This window comes from Equus quagga, chromosome 19, assembly GCF_021613505.1.
Source record: "Equus quagga isolate Etosha38 chromosome 19, UCLA_HA_Equagga_1.0, whole genome shotgun sequence".
Taxonomy (NCBI): Eukaryota; Metazoa; Chordata; class Mammalia; order Perissodactyla; family Equidae; genus Equus; species Equus quagga.
In genome coordinates, this window is record NC_060285.1 from 11,162,915 (window position 1) to 11,178,106 (window position 15,192).

Sequence of the window (15,192 nt, forward strand, 5' to 3'; positions counted from 1 at the left end):
ACTCTCACAGATCTAGGCCTAATGCCACCCTGGTACCCTGACTCCCAGGCTGGAGCGCTCATCTGAGAGCCCGTAACAGGTGGTGCCTCTGAGAACCTGCATGTGTGTGCGTGCATTTGTGCAAGCTGTGCCCACTCTCACTCCTGCCCCACCCCAGAGCCCACATCGGCTACTACCTGTGGATCCCCCCGCATGCCCAGGACCTCTGGGGTGGTGGGACAAATTCAAGGCAAGGGGGACCAAGCAGGGAGGAGGGAAGGAAGGTGCTGTCTGCCCCCCCCCCCCGCCCCCAGCACCCAGCATGCAGCAGACCCCCGAAACCCAGGATGGGCAACACCCACCTCAACCCCGGGCACTGGGCCCCTGCTGGATCCTGGGTGGCCCGGCCAGGCTGAGGCTGCCTCAGGCTCAGTGGCTGTCCCTTGGAGCCTCCCTGCAGGTACAGGTCTGCCTCCTACTTCTCCCTCTTCTCCTTTAAGGTCCCTTCTCTGCTGAGCCGGACTTGGGCACTCCCTCCCCAGGAGCCTCTGGCCACTTCCCCGTCAGTCCCTAATTTCCCCCAGGAGGCATGCTCTTCTGCCTGGCTCTTCTCGGCCTCTCTGCGTTGCTTCTGCCTCTTTCTGCAGTGAGTAACCCATTGATCTCGCTCGCTGAGCTTCGCTTTGTAGTTAACCCCTCCGTACCCAGGGCTCAGCCCGTTCCTGGCGCTGCCTCCTGTGGCCCCGCCTGATGACTCCGCCCCCCATCCTCTCCCCTCCCTGCTTGAAGCAGGGCTCCCATCTAAGCTCAGAAAGGATCCCTAGTCTTGAGCAGGGTGTCCTAGGCTAGGAAACCAGAATGAGTCCCTTTTCTACAGACTTCAGAGGAGACTCCTCCTCTGGGGCCTGAGAATCCGGAGGCCCATCAGCTTCCCTAAGTTTGTTCCAGGAGTCCAGTCTGGCTGGAGAATAGAGGGTTTACGTGCCATCCAGAGTCTGGCTTTAGCCAGAGGGCAATGGGGAGCTAGTGAAAGTTCTTGAGGAGAGACGTGACCTTTCCATTTATTTTGTAAGAAGTTTATTATGGCCTGGGGTGAAAAAGCGTGGGAGGGTGGTTTAATGAGTGACCTGTTAGGAGCCTCTTGTCCAGGTAACAACCAAAGAGGTTACCAGTTCTTGGTGAATGGCTGTGTGACTCAGTTATGCAGTTCTTGGAGGAGTGAGCCACATGGCCAATTGCTTCCAGAGGGCTAGAGAGGTCAGCATGTGGTTGGGGGGAGTGGGGGAGGAAGGTACATTAGATTTAGCAAAAAGGAGGTTGTTGGTAAACTGGACAAGTGTAGTGGGGCAGAAGGCCGTCTGCAATGAGTTAAAGGAGAGACGAGGCAGGAAGGACTCTTTCCACTCTTTTTGTGTGGAGTCTTTCTAGAAGCCAGGAGAGTGGGGGAATGTAAAGGGGAGTCTGTGAGAAGGGAGAGAAAATAGCCTGGGGGAACGTGACGAAGCCAGGAGAACTTCCCAACTAGCTCCTCGAAGGCATTTCCCCCAGCGCTCAGAGGGGCTTCTCCAGATCTGACCCGCTCACCCCAGACGCAGAGCGTCCCGCAATTCTTGGCAGCAGAAGACTCACTGAATTGCAGATATTAGGAATCACACCAGACTCTGCTAAGGCAAACTAGAGCTAAGAGAACGGAATTAAGGAAGTAGAGTTGTAGACCAAAGGGCAGAACCGTAGGATTCCACGCTCAGTGTGCCAGGATTTCAGAATCACTGAGTGAGAGGCCCACAACCGTGTTGTGCGAAAGTAATGCACTAGACTCCCAGAAGCCTGGAGACACGAATGTGGCACGCCTGGACCCTGAAGCCCCCGAGATCCCTGACACTGTCCTCCCTCCCCTTGGGAGTCCCCAGCCCCCAAGGACCCTCCCCATCAGGGCTGGGCTCTGGATGGGCTGCGGCAGGACCGGCAAGGAGCTCCCAGGAGCCGCAAGGCTGAACGGCTGACATGATGGCAGAGATGGAGGGAAGGTCAGAGCTCTGCTGAAGGGCAGGCATGACCCCTGGTGCCACCTCTCCCTCTTGCTCCAACTGCTGCTCCTGGCGGCCTTGAACCTGGCGCCTGATGCAGAGGACGTGGACAGTGTGTCCTGGGAGCGTCCCCGGAACCCCGGGCCCCACAGGACGCGGAAGTGCAGCTGATCCGCAGTCGGTCCTCTGGCCCTTCGCAGCCCTCCAGCCCGTCGCAGGCGTCCGGCGACTACCATAGGCGCCCAGGCCGAAGGACATGTGCCCAGGCCGAAGCACTGCTGCGCCTGCTGGCGCCTTCTATGACCCCTTCTGGATGGCGGCAGACTGGGCCGGCGCAGCTCCGCACACTGAGCGGCAAGCTGGCCCAGGGCCCGCAGCAAGCTGGCCCAGGGCCCGCAGCAAGCTGGTCCGGGATGTCGCCGCGCTGCCGCTGCCCACGCTGTCCCCAGGGGAGCGCAGCGCCAACCAACGGCGTCCCCTGGGAGCTGCAGGAGGCGGCGGCGCACACTCTCAGCCGCTGGCTGGTGGACCTGGGTCTTGTGGCCTGGCCCCGCTGGGTACGCCGCACAGGCTGCCTCGCGTCACTCCGCGGCTGCTCGTCGCCGCCCAGTGTGACCTGCTGGCCTGCGCAGACCACACACATCAAGCTGCTGGTTGGGTGTGGAGCTGCCGCCAGGCCTTGTGCACTCCCTGCTGCAGCATGTGCCAGGCGCCGTGCCCCGTGGTGGCGGCATGCAAGTGCTCACGCGGCTCATGTGGCCACAGCAGCCCCCTTCCCCAAGCCGCATCCCCCAGCTCCTGGACCCCAACCTCAAGCTCCTCTGGATCACAGGCTAGGATTCCCAGAACCACAGAGTTAAGATCCTGCAGGACTGGGCCAGAGCTGGCCCAGATCGTCCACCCCTAGACGTCCAGGCTAAGGGGAGGGCTGGGGGTGTGGGGCGCCAGGGACACTGTCCTAGTTCCCCGTTGTTAATGAAGAAGGGCCTTTTCATCCTCCCTGCACTACCTCCAGCAAATTACAAGCTTCCCAAGGCCACACCACTTAAGAGGCTTTAGCAGCGGTGACTCAGAACCCATGCCCCACCCCCACCAGGTGCCCATCAGGCTGCGCGGGGAGGGCAGGGGACAGAGGAAGACCAGGAGCAGCGACTGTGGGAGGGGCGTTGGCATCTCCAGGAGGGGAGTAGCGAGCCGTTGTGGGAAGCAAGGGTGGACGGGGCCTTGACAGCAGCAAGTGGGCCCTCCCGGCCTTGTCCGCGGGGCCGAGTCCAAAGCCTGGGGTCTGGAGAGGGCGGGGCGAACCCGCGGCGGAGCGGCCGGAGCCTGAGCTCGCTGCGCCCCCTGGCGGCTGGCCATCAGGCTAGCGGGCCTTGGGATGAGCCAGACGGAAAAGCCCCCGATGATAACGTAACATCCATTCTTGGTACAGGGGAAGGAAACTGAGGCACACAGAGTGGATGGGGCCTGCCTGAGGCCATAGAGTCAGGGACAAAATGGGCCAGAATACTGGCTCCAGACTGTCAGGGGCCTCTCCAGCAGTGACCCACACTCTTTCCCTTGCGGCCTGACTCCTCCGTCTCTCCAAACATGGGTTTGGGCACCCAGCCTCCTCTTATCTGGGCAGCTGTAGGCCGGCCTTTGGACAGGGAGCAGAGGACAGGTGTTCACCAAGGCCAGACTCAAGGGGCTGTAGAGTAGGGCGGGGGTGGTGTGAGGAAGGGCCTGCAGAGCTGGTGCTCAGCTGCCCTCCACAGCGGCACAGAATCCAGCTGAACCCAACGATGGCCCCTGCCCATACTACCCCAGCTGCCTGGGTCCCCTCTTAATCTGGGGGAGGTGGTCAGCTCTGAGATCCACCATAGTCCTCAGGAGCCTGCCCTGAGCCCCAACTCCTGCCTGATTCCTGAACCAGTCACAGGACGGGGCCTGTCCGGGGGGAAGAAAGCAGACCAACGCGTCACAGCCAGTTTCCACACTGTTGCCTTACACACAGCCACGAGCACAGGCCTGGCCCCAGCTTGAGTGCAGGACTTTGACAGGGCTCAGAGCCTCTGGCCTGCGCTGATGAAAGGCCCTCTTTGTCACTGTGGAGGGACAGGGCCCTTGGCTCTGCTTGTCAGTGCCCAGGGCTCAGGGCAGTGCCCCGTGCAGCCGCCCCACCTCCACGAAGGCCTCCACGCAGCGGTCGATGTCCTCCTCGCTGTGCACCGCTGAGATCTGTACCCGGATCCGGGCCTTGCCCTTGGGGACCACAGGGTAGCTGAACCCGATGACAAAGATGCCTGGGAGGGTAGAGAGGGCCAACCTGGGACTCACCAGAGCCAGACAGGCTTTGGGGGTGTGACATACAGCTTCTCCTTTCCTGAAGACCACAGGAGGCAAGGGAGCTGCCCAAGGTCTCTCAGACTCGGGACTGCCCGTGGCCTGGGGTTTTCAAGCTTAGACAGACAGCTGGACTAAGAGGGGCAGTAGGGTGGGGGTCAGGGGCAGTATGCATAGTATAGGGGTTCCCCTCTTTTCTCCCAGGACCCACAGCTGGTCCTCTTCTCCTGGGCCCCTCACCTCTCTTCAGCATGTCATCTGCCATGCAAGAGGCCAGCCGTGCGTCACCCAGCATCACAGGGCAGATGGGGTGATGGGCTCCCGAGATGGTGAAGCCAGCAGCCTCCATCTTACTGCGGAACCTGTGGGAACAAGCCAGGTGTCAGAGGCACCTGGGGGGCTGTGGAGAATTCACACCTACTCTTGATGGGCATGTGAACCAAGATGTGTGCCCAAGTCTGCAGGAAGGACCGACAAAGACAGAGATGCAGAGCCAGAGAGGCAGACGGGGAGCCAGGCAGACCAAAAAGGGAGACAGGAAGACAGGACTGCGCATGCGGAGGAGACACAGGGTCAATCGCAGAGAAATGCACCAGGAAGTGGAAAGAGGAGGTAGTGACAGAGAGAAGAGGGAGGTGGGCAAGCAGGCAGCCCTTGGAGGAGAGAGCTGAGTCCCAGTGCAGCCTGCTGGGGACGTGGTGTGGGCAGAAGCAGAACCTGAAGGCATTGAGCTATGGGCCTGGGCAGGCACACAGGGCAGGCCCTCACATCTCCCCCACGCCAGCCTGCCCCACCCCTGCCAGGGACCGCACCGCTGGGTCTTTGCTGCCATAGACTGCACAATGGCATTGCTCTCCATGAGCAGGTCCAGGGCCTTGGAGGCACAGCCAATGACGGCAGGTGGCAGGCTGTTGGAGAAGAGGTAGGGCCGGGCACGCTGCCGTAGCAGGGACACCAGGGGCCCAGGTCCTGTCGTGTAGCCCCCTGGGAACAAGGTCAGAGGTGGAGGTGGGAGTGAGGGTGGTGGTCAGAGGCCAGGAGCCTGAGCCTGCCCCCAGCCCCTCCTGAGAGTACAGTCCATGCTGCCCTCTCTCCACAGCCCCACGTCTCCCCTCCCCACCTTCTGAGACCCCTCCAGGGCCCTGCATGTGGATAAGGGATCCCAGGGATACAGCCCTGCAGGCACCTGATGCTCCGCCCAGTGCCTTCCCCAGCGTGGAGTTGATGATGGTGACCTGGTCCATCACACCCAGCAGCTCATCCGTGCCCCTGCAAGAGAAGCTGCCACTGCCACCACCGCGTGCCTGAGTGCCCAGGGATCATGGGCTGGGCTGGGGGCTCCCACTTTCCCACCCACCCTTAGAAGCCCAACCCAAGGCCTAAGGTGTCAGGTGCTCCCACCGTCCAGTGGCCCCCAGGAAGCCAGTGGCATGGCATTCGTCCACGAAGACTAGGGCACCGTATCGAGAGGCGAGGCGGCAGATCTCCTGCAGGGGTGCGATGTCCCCGTCCATGGAAAAGGCCCCATCAGTGGCCACTAGGCGCAGCCGATGCTTCTGTAGCGAAGACACGGAGAGGTGGTGGGGGTGTTATGAGTTGGGTCAAACCACCCGCACTCTGTGCTGCTTGGGGCTCCAGGAGCTCACCTTGCCCAGCGCCCAGCACCAAGTCGGGCACATAGGCCCCACCGTGTCGGGGCTACAACACTCTCCCTTTACCCATCTCTTCCAGGGGGGTCTGGAGCCACACTCAGCCCCGGACCATGAGAAAGCCCTCAGTCTCCTCTCCCAGAGGGCGGGGTGAGGCCGGGCCAGTGCTAGCCACAGATCATCTCACTCTGTGCCCAGCAGGGGCCTGCCACACGTACAGTGCTTGCTAACGCTCAAGGCAGCATGGTGCAACAGAATGAAACTTTGGTCTGAGGGATCTGGGTTCAAATCTTGGCTGTTTCAAACTTTCAGGCTGTTTGTGAGTGAGGAGTTGGCCTCCCCGAGCCTCATTTCCTTCGCCGGGGGCAGGGCTGTGGGTTAGCCCAGGCCTTGCCCCTGGAACCCGAGCCTTGCCCCACCTGGGCCTCCTGCAGCTTGGCCTCCAGATCGGCCATGTCCAGGTGGCGGTAGCGGTACTTGTGGGCCTTGCACAGGCGGATGCCATCGATGATGGAGGCATGGTTCAGTTCGTCCGACAGGACCGCATCCTCCGGGGTCAGGAGGGCCTGGAGGAAGGCAGTGGGAGTGGAGCCATCCCCCATCCCCCTTGGGGTTGTCTCTCCCCCATAAATCCCCACAAGTCCAAATTTCCCTGCCAGCCAGGGGGTTCCTCTGGGCAGGGAGGGAAGGAACCCTCTGCCTCTCTCTGGGTCCCCAGAGCCCCAGGACCGGGCTGGACAAGTGTCCTGCTCTAGTGAGAGCTGATGAGGACACATCTGGTGAGTGCTTGGCCCCTGCCACCCCAAGCCTTCCAGGTGACATAGGTTACCCCCCAAACGCCCAGGCAGCTGGCCTCCTTGCAAGCCCCAGGATGCCTCCTGGAGCACCTGCCTGGTCCAACCTTGACCTGCATAAGAAATGGGCACCGGAGCCTCTGGGCACAGTGCTGGTGTCCCACCAGTTCTCCTAAGCGCCCACTCCCGAGGCTTCCACAGCCCAGCTGGCCTCACCAGCCCACCCCCGACCCCCACACACCTCAAAGAGGCCAGCGTTCGCATCAAAACAGCTGGGATAGAGGATGGCGTCCTCCCGCTGATGGAATTGGGCTATCTTTGCTTCTAGATCCTTGTGGATGCTCTGAAGAAAGCAAGTGAAACAGGTGTTAATATCTGCAGGGCCGCATGGGACACGTCCTGGGGACAGAGGCTAGAGGGCCAGAAACAGACCCAGCCCAGAAAGCCAGCAGCCTTGGCCTCACTCTTCCTTCACCATAACGGTTCCCCCAGAGCCAACAGGCCTCTGGCAGATGGTTCTCAGTGAGCAATCAGGGGCTCGCTAGGTGTCCCTTCCTGCTTGTGTCTTCGTTTTGTAATGGGGGTCTGAGGGTGGACTTACGGGCTGACGGTGAAGATGTGCCTTTCTGATAACAAATTGATGCCTTTTTTGGTTGCTTAATGGCAAAGAAGAGGATTACATTAGTAACTCCAGGTTCATTTGGGCCTCAAATGCTTAGATTTGAAAGTTGTCCAATCTGGGTGAGGGTTTGGTTGGAAAGGGCTCTGAGTGCGAGTTAGGAGTACCACCCCTGACATTCATTCACTTTTCTGAGAGGACAGGTAATAATCATCACAAGGAGTCAGGAGCAGAGGCTACCTGCATTCACATCCCACTGTGACAGGCTGTGTGCCTTTGGGCAAGTCACTTAACTTTTCTGGGCCTCAGTGTCCTCATCTCTATAACAGAGACAAGAATAGCACCTATCACTTAGGATTGTTACCAGGACTAATGAGTTAATATTTGTAATGTTCTTAAAATAGTACCTGGGACATAGTAAGCACGGTAAGTTTCATGTTTATATAAGTTTATTTTATAACATTTATAAAATAAAATAATAACATTTATCAAGCACTGCTATGTGACGGGCGCCGTTCTCAGCATTTCTATGTGTGCTAATTCTTCAATTTGGAGCCATCCTACTAAGGACTGTCATTCTCACTTTACCAACGAAGACACTGAGGCACGGAGAGTTTAAGACACTCGCCTTTGGTAACAGAAACAATAAACGGCGGTGCAGGGAAGTGCGCTCGGCAGAACAGCCCCAGAACCCTCCATCTCAATCCCTGCCTTCTACTCTTCCTTTCCCAAAGGGGAGCAGGTGTGAGCTCTGTTCTGCACGTGGGGAAATGGATGCTCAGAGAGGTTAAGTTTTTTGTCCAAGGCTTCACAGCAAAACAGAAGCCTGAACCCAGCCTTTCTAGAGGACAGCTCTGGGCCCTGGGTCGAGCTGAGCTGGCTAAACCAGCCCTGCTGACTGTGAGAAGCAGACAGCTGGGGTCAGCACCCAATGCTGGGGACAACCTTTCAACCCGCACAACCCCCACTGTGTACCTGGGTCCCACAGATGAAGCGGACAGAGCTAAGGCCAGCTCCAAACTCCTCCAGGGCCTGCAGGCCTGCCTGGATCACCTCGGGGTGGCTGCTGAGCCCCAGGTAGTTGTTGGCACAGAAGTTAAGGATTCCTGAGATGGAGGAGAGGGGACAGACACAGCAGCTCAGGGCAAAGAAGGGCCTGGAAAGTGTCAGTGCCAGGCCCTGGGGACTCAGAGAGGAGATGAACCTGGATTCACCCTTGGGGAGGAGACAACCACACAGTGTGATCACCCTAGGGGGCACGGAATCCGCCACTACAGGAGACGGAGGGTCAGGAAGGGACTGAGTGGCGCCTTGAAGGAGAGGAGGTTTACATTCTGGCTTTCAATCACATCCCACCCCCGGAGGAACTCAGCCCTGCCTCACAGGCTTCTCCCGTCCCTGAAGACCACCAGCAACCCCTCGTCTGGGCCTTGGTTTCCCCCTGGGTAAAAGAAGAGCACCGGGTCAGATGCCCACCGTGGTCCTCAAACTCCACACAGTTGACCTTGCCAACTGGTACAGAATCGAATGCCCAAAGGGGGTGCCTGACACCCCAACCCCCGACTTATAAAGCTCCAAGTGAACACACCTGACCTGAGGAGGAAACTGAGGCCCGAAGAGGGCAAGGTTCACTCAGCCTGGGAGAGGCAAAAACAGGACGAGAAGCTGGGTTCCTAATTTCCCTGCTCCAAGTTTCCCCTGGAGGAAGGCAGGGATGTCCCGGGACCTCCATTTTACAAATGCCTACAACAGCACCAAGGACTCCAGGCATGTGTCCTGGGCAGAAGGCAGGAGCGGGGGCCTGTTTATAACCAGCACCCACCTGGGCCTGGCACAGACGAGACAGGCAGTGACCACTGGTTAGACTGAAACGAGGGAGGCCTGGCGGCCAATTCATGGGGTTCTGCAGCAGCCCTTGCACCCCTTGCTCACTGTGACTCTGGCGGGGAAGCTGGCCTCTCTGGCCAGTTAGCTGACCTTCCAGCTCCAACATACCAGAGAGCCTCAGCCAAAGTCCAGCTCTGCCTGCAGCTGCCTGAGGCCTTTGGGCAAGCCACTCCACTCACATCTCTGAGCTGCAGCTCTCTGCCCGGGAAATGGGATTAGCCAGCCCTACTTTGGAGGTCTGCACCAGGCCCCTGCAGCAGCGAGTAGAGGCCTGCACACAGCAGCAGCTCCAGAAACGCAGGGCTCCTTGCTGCTGCCTCTCCCACCCCTCATTGAAGTGCCATGATGGGAGCCAGCAGGTGTCTCTCTTTCTTTCTCACGTCTCACAGGCCTGGGTCTCAGTCCAGTCCTGCCCTCTGAGCCAAAAATGTGGTCAAGGGCAAATCACCTCCCTCGCTGGAAACGGGTTTAACCAGGTTAGAGTTAACACCGGGAAGCCACAGTCTGCCTGACGGACGGGAAAGGAGCCAGTGGCCAAGTGTGCAGGTGCGCCCACTGCCTGCAGGACCTCCACTCCAGCGCAAACCTCGGAACGGCCCTTCACCCCCCGGCCAGGTCCGACGACTCCCAGGAGGAGCAGTTACCTCCGGAGACGCCGTCCACGTGGATGCGCGGTCCTTGACGGGACGTGATGACTCGCTCGCTCTTCCAGGTGCCAGCCCCGCGGATTCCTTCCAGCTCCTCCTCCAGGATGCCACGCAGCTGGGCCAGCGCTGACTGCGCGCGGCGGCCGCGGGGGCCCCCGGAGAGCGCCGCGTGAAGGACACGGCCAGCCCACATCGCGCCCAACTCTCTGCCCCGGGCCCAGGCGCACGGTGGCCGCGACTGGTGACGTGCAGGGGGCCGGGCCGCGGCAGCCAATCGGAGCGAGAGGGGGCGTGTTAAAGGGGCAGGGGAGGCGGGCCCAGGCACCGGTGGGCGGGGCCTGGTGGGATCCGCAGAGGACCAAAGTGGACTGATTTGTAAATTGAGACTGGAGCGGTCCTCGAGGCGGGGAGGGGAGGCGACGGGGCGGAGGAAGGTGCGCCTGGGCCCAAACCACCAGACCCCCATCTCAATCCCAACCCCTGCCTTTCTGAAGGGGGTGCCCTCTGGACCCCAGAGGCGGGAGCCTAGAAGCAGGCTGAGGCTAACCTCCAGCCCTGAGGTTTCCCGGGTCAGTCGAGCTCTTAGAACGCTCCCCCATTCTCACGTGCAAACGCCCCCAGATTCCCCCCACTGCTCGGCCGCCCAACTGCTCCGCATTCTCCTCCTCCAGTCTTGGAAGTAAGGAAAAATACACCGCTCAAGTTTTTTTCCTTTTTCAATTTTATTTTAAAGTTTTAAAATTACAAAGACAGCAAATTCTTCCCGGCACAAATAACACTTGTTAAAAAAAAAAGGGGGGGGGGGGATGACGCGCAACTGCGCGTTTTCCTATTTTATTAAAAATAAGAGAAAGACGACTGTACAGGTTTTTTCTCCCAGCTCCCGGGTGTGAAACTAAGTACTAGCCCTAAATATGTATATACAATACACACACGCACACAGAACTAGCTCTGTAGAACTACTTAGCAATTCAAAGTCGACTGCGGTATGTCTTACTGTCCACTCCCCGCCCACTCCCCCTCCCCCACCTACAACTACTTAAAAAAGACTCCGAAGTAAAGAGGTCGGAAGGTTTCTAAGTGGCAGGTGGCTGGGCCGGACCCCACCAGACCGCCAAGCCACCTCCTATACAGAAAAAAAGGAACAAAAAGCCAGGGAAAAAGAAAAAAAAAAATCCTCCTAGGATACAATCCAATTGTGTGGAAAAACCCAAGTTTCAACAGGGCACACTGAGGCACTTGGCTGACTGACTCCCCACCCTTCCCCAAAGTTTCCACTCCGTTCACCATGAGACTTCCCCCAATCACAAAGACCCCCCAATGGCTGGTTCCTAACTGACTGAGAAAAGCCACCGCTTCTCGGGCCAGCTGTCACTTCTACCCCCTCCCCTTCCTTAGGACAATAGGGAGGCCACAGGGGCAGACTAACAGAAGTGAGGAGACTGGATTTGGACCCCCCACTGCTCACCACTGGGAGGTGGAAGTCAGCCCAGAGAGAGATTTTTCCATCTCCCTCCTGTGCCACCCAGCGGCTGCCACTCCTCTCCTCTCCTCTCCTCCCCATCAGGGTCCTGAAACTCACAAGGGGTGCTCAACTCAAAGCAAGCTCGCTGGCCTTAAAGATACTCCTACAAGCCTTAGGATTCCCAGGCTCCCTCTCATCTAGCCAGAACAAGTTGCTTTGCCCGTTCTCCTCCCATTTTTACCCTCCTAGCGACCAAACCATCCAACTAAACAAAACACACACGCCCCCAAATCCCTAACCCCATAAGTAGGTTAATAACAAATTAACAAAACAAAACGTAAGTACATTCTCATCCTGACACAGATGAGATCGGTTGTTGCTGTCCTTGCGTGACTGGTTAAGGAAAAATGAATTATTTCCTAATTTCTGAAGAGTCCAAATTGTCTCTTAAAAAGTCAGAACAGAAAGGGCCAAAGGGTTGCAGATGAGGATCAAGAGGGAAGAAAGGAGAACAGTATTTACAGAAAATAGGAGACAGGCAGGAGTGTCCAGAGAAAAGCCTCATTGTCACTTCTTCTTGCCGGCCCTCTTGGCACTGGACTTGGCTTTGGGTTTCACTGGTTTCGCCTTCTTGGGTTTGGAGGCCTTGACTGGCTTGGCTTTGACAGTCTTGGGTTTTTTGGTTTTCTTGGGCGTGGCAGCCGGCTTCTTCTTGGCCTTCTTGACTGGGGCAGCTTTGGGCTTCTTGCTTGGGGCTTTAGAGGCAGCCTTCTTCGGTTTGGCTACCTTCTTTGGCGTAGCCACCTTCTTGACTTCCTTCTTTGTCTTCTTGAAGGCCACTGACCTCTTGGGCTCGTCGCTCTTGGCCAGCCGGAAGGAGCCCGAGGCGCCCACCCCTTTGGTCTGCTTGAGGACTCCGGTAGTGACCAGGCGCTTGATGGACAGCTTGATCTGCGAGTCGGCGTTCTCACCCACCTTGTAGTGGCTCTTGATGTACTTCTGGATGGACTGGCGCGAGGAGCCAGCGCGGTTCTTCTCCGCCTGAATGGCAGCCACGATCATGTCTGAATACTTGGGGTGGTCCGTGGACTTCTTGGAGGCCTTGGCCCGCTTGGGCTTGGCCGCGGGGGTGGACGTGGAGTTCTCGGTCATGGTGGCCTGCCCACTCCTGCTGTGGAAGGTGCCTTCCGAAGGGCCAGCCCTCGTCGGAGGCCGAGGAAAGCCCGCCTCGGGATCTGCTCTCGCGCCCCTGACGCCCAGGCCAGCGCGCAGCGCGGCTCGCGGGGACCCGGCTCGGGTCGCGGGAGGACTCGCCGGGCCGGCGCTGCGTGGCCCAGCCCCGCCGCTCCGTCGGTGGCTCCCGGCGCCGGGCTCTGCCTCCGCCTCCTCTGCCTCCCTTTTCCCAGCTCCGCGTCTGGCGCTCGGGCGGCGCATCCGGGTATTTAGCGGCGGCGGGCGGACCGCGGTGAGGACAGGGCTGCTGGCTGCCTGCTCCCGGCCCGGAATGGCGCCTCGCCGCCGCCATCTGTGTTTCTTCCGCCCAGCAAATCCGACCTTTCGCCCCGGCCCGAGCCCTCCCGCTCCCCGCCGCCGCCCGGGGCCGCTGCCTGGCTCCCTGGGCTCCCCCGCCGGCCGCCTCGCCGGCCCGGCCGCCGCCCCCCGCGCCCGCCACGCGCCCCAAACGGCGCCGAGGACCGCCGGGGCGCCGGCACATTTCCCCTTTGCGGGGGGCTGGCTCTGCGGAGCCGGGGCGCCCCGGTGCGGGAAACCCCTCGTAGCAAAGCTGTCCCCTGGGGCTACCGGGGACCCCGCTCCCGGCCCGCGGCGGGGCCCCCCAGCCCGGCGGAGCGGCCCGAAAGCGGCCGCAACTAACACACGCCGCCCCGAGCCGGGCGACTCCCAGCCGGGCCGAGCCGGGACAGGGGGGAGGGGTCGCTCCCCCGGGGTCCGGTCACCTCTCGGGGGTCATCCCGCCACCCGGCCCCCCGCACCTCTACCCTCTCTCTGTCCATGGGGCCCCCAAGCAAACTTTCCCTGGAAGAGTTGGAAGGGCACTTTCAAACTTTGTCCCTTCCCCCTCCTCTGTCGTCTCTCCCCCAGCGCGCCCCCTGACCTCTGCATCCAGAGTCTCTCCTGAGGTCAATCCCCCAATGCTGCCTGGGTCCCCTGAGGGAACGAGGAGGGGTCTCTTGAGTCGCCTCCTCTCCTCAAAGACCCCCGCGTCTCCCATGTATCCTAACCGGGAATTCATTTCTATACCTCCCTCAGCCTAGGAGTGTTGGGGTGTCAGAGGCAGAGCTCGCTGCCCCCACCCCTGAGGCCCATCCTGGGGGTCCAGTCCGCCTCCCAAAGCCCCTTGAAAGCAGTTGGGGGTGGGGGGAGGCAGAGCGGGCAGTGGTCCACAATGGAGGAGCTGCCCTAAATGCTAAAACAAGAGACTGTCTTGGGGGCCCCTGGGATGAGGAGAGGCCCTGAGTGCTTTGGGAACTTGGGAAAACCGGGCTCTAGGGGAGCGGTCGGGGAGGGGGTAGTGTTCCTCGGGTCCTGACTAATCCTCGAAAGTGTGCAGTTGTTCAGGGAGCCGTGGCCGGGACCACCGCCATTTTGCTGGGAGGATGCGATGTCTTTGTTAAAACGTACACATCTTCTCCTGTGCTGCCTGGCAGGTATAGAAGAGGCAAACAAGGGGCGCCACCGTCTACACGGAGTCTTGGGGGCTCTGAAGGGCTTTTGGGGCCCAGAGGCCAGCGGAAGGGACTCCAGAGTTCCTGGGACCCCTTGTCTGCCACAGACATCCTACTCACGTGCAGGGTCCCTCTTGGCAGGAGCCCCAGATTCTGGGATGCTGGTTCCCTGGGCCCCCTCCCACAACAAACCTGCTCTGTTCCCTAAGAAAGAGGCTCGTCACTCTTCAATTAAACAATACCCTGGGAGTGGGGCTTTACAGCTGGTCAAAATGATGAACGACATCTCTGGTAGGGTCCGGGAGCTGTTTGCAGACACTGGCTGTTGGGGAGGGGAGGGGGGGAAAGATTGGAGGGTTTAGATGGGGGGACAGGTCGCAGCTCGGGGGTGTCTGGGGGAGGGCTCCTATTGGACTTGGAAGTCTCTGAGGCCAGGGAAATTAATGGATTTCCCCCCTACACCAAGGGATGGATTAATCCAAATGATTGGGAGGGGGAAGGGGAGGCCTGAGACTCGGTATCCGCATCGGACGCCTTCTCCCTGGGCTTATCTTGGTGGCACAGGCAGGGAAGAGAAGCAACGAAGGGCTAGGTTAGTTCAAAAGGTCAAGGTTCTTATTTGGATGCTATCAACTACCCTGAAGTTTCCTGATTTGAAAACACAACATTCTGGTGGGCTTGTTTTGGTTATTTGCAAAGCCAATTCTTCTGGTTCCCATTAAGATCTGGATGGGGAAATAGGTGTTATTTGCACACCCCTAGGTCCAAGATATTATTCCACCTCTCCCCCAGACATGTCATCCCCCCAGCTCCGTGCGTGTCTTAGAATAAGGACTGGATGAATCCAATGGCACGATGATGAAATAATTTTATTTACACAGCGCATCACAGTTTACAAAGCGCTCTCCACCCGTTTCTTGATCCTTTGCGCCTCCAGCCTGGGGAGGCAGGTTACGTGATCACATCCCCCATCACCTCATTCGGAAGGATGGATATGGGGGCGCACTGTGAGGTTCAGCTCCCGGCGCCCCCAGGCCTTCACTTAATTTTGTAGCTCTCAGATCCCGTAACCGGCCCCCCCCCCCCCCCCCCCCCCCCCCCCCCCCCCCCCCCCCC

At 59.5% G+C, this 15,192-nt stretch overlaps 2 protein-coding genes across 2 annotated transcripts; both read right to left on the bottom strand.

The window, feature by feature from the left end:
- Positions 1-3,971: 3,971 nt before the first annotated feature.
- Positions 3,972-10,149, bottom strand: GCAT (glycine C-acetyltransferase). Its single transcript, XM_046645982.1, has 9 exons — positions 9,925-10,149; positions 8,369-8,499; positions 7,016-7,117; positions 6,400-6,546; positions 5,733-5,887; positions 5,518-5,600; positions 5,144-5,315; positions 4,572-4,693; positions 3,972-4,291 (listed from the first exon to the last, which is right to left on the bottom strand). The coding sequence occupies exons 1-9, from the start codon at positions 10,118-10,120 to the stop codon at positions 4,140-4,142; spliced, it is 1,260 nt and encodes a 419-aa protein (XP_046501938.1). The 5' UTR covers positions 10,121-10,149; the 3' UTR covers positions 3,972-4,139.
- Positions 10,150-10,630: 481 nt separating this feature from the next.
- LOC124230566 (histone H1.0) lies at positions 10,631-12,841 on the bottom strand. Its single transcript, XM_046646730.1, has one exon. It carries the CDS (start codon positions 12,824-12,826, stop codon positions 11,960-11,962), a length of 867 nt encoding a protein of 288 aa, XP_046502686.1. The 5' UTR covers positions 12,827-12,841; the 3' UTR covers positions 10,631-11,959.
- Positions 12,842-15,192: the final 2,351 nt, after the last annotated feature.

What these genes read in the sequence shown, in the direction of transcription:
- GCAT (XM_046645982.1), bottom strand. Translation starts at nt 10,120, where the DNA reads ATGTGGGCTGGCCGTGTCCTTCACGCGGCGCTCTCCGGGGGCCCCCGC. An exon ending in CGAACGCTGGCCTCTTTGAG is followed by an intron (nt 6,547 to 7,015) that starts GTGTGTGGGGGT and finishes GCCTTCCTCCAG; the next exon opens with GCCCTCCTGACCCCGGAGGA. An exon ending in CCAAGCTGCAGGAGGCCCAG is followed by an intron (nt 5,888 to 6,399) that starts GTGGGGCAAGGC and finishes TCTTCGCTACAG; the next exon opens with AAGCATCGGCTGCGCCTAGT.
- LOC124230566 (XM_046646730.1), bottom strand. Translation starts at nt 12,826, where the DNA reads ATGCGCCGCCCGAGCGCCAGACGCGGAGCTGGGAAAAGGGAGGCAGAG.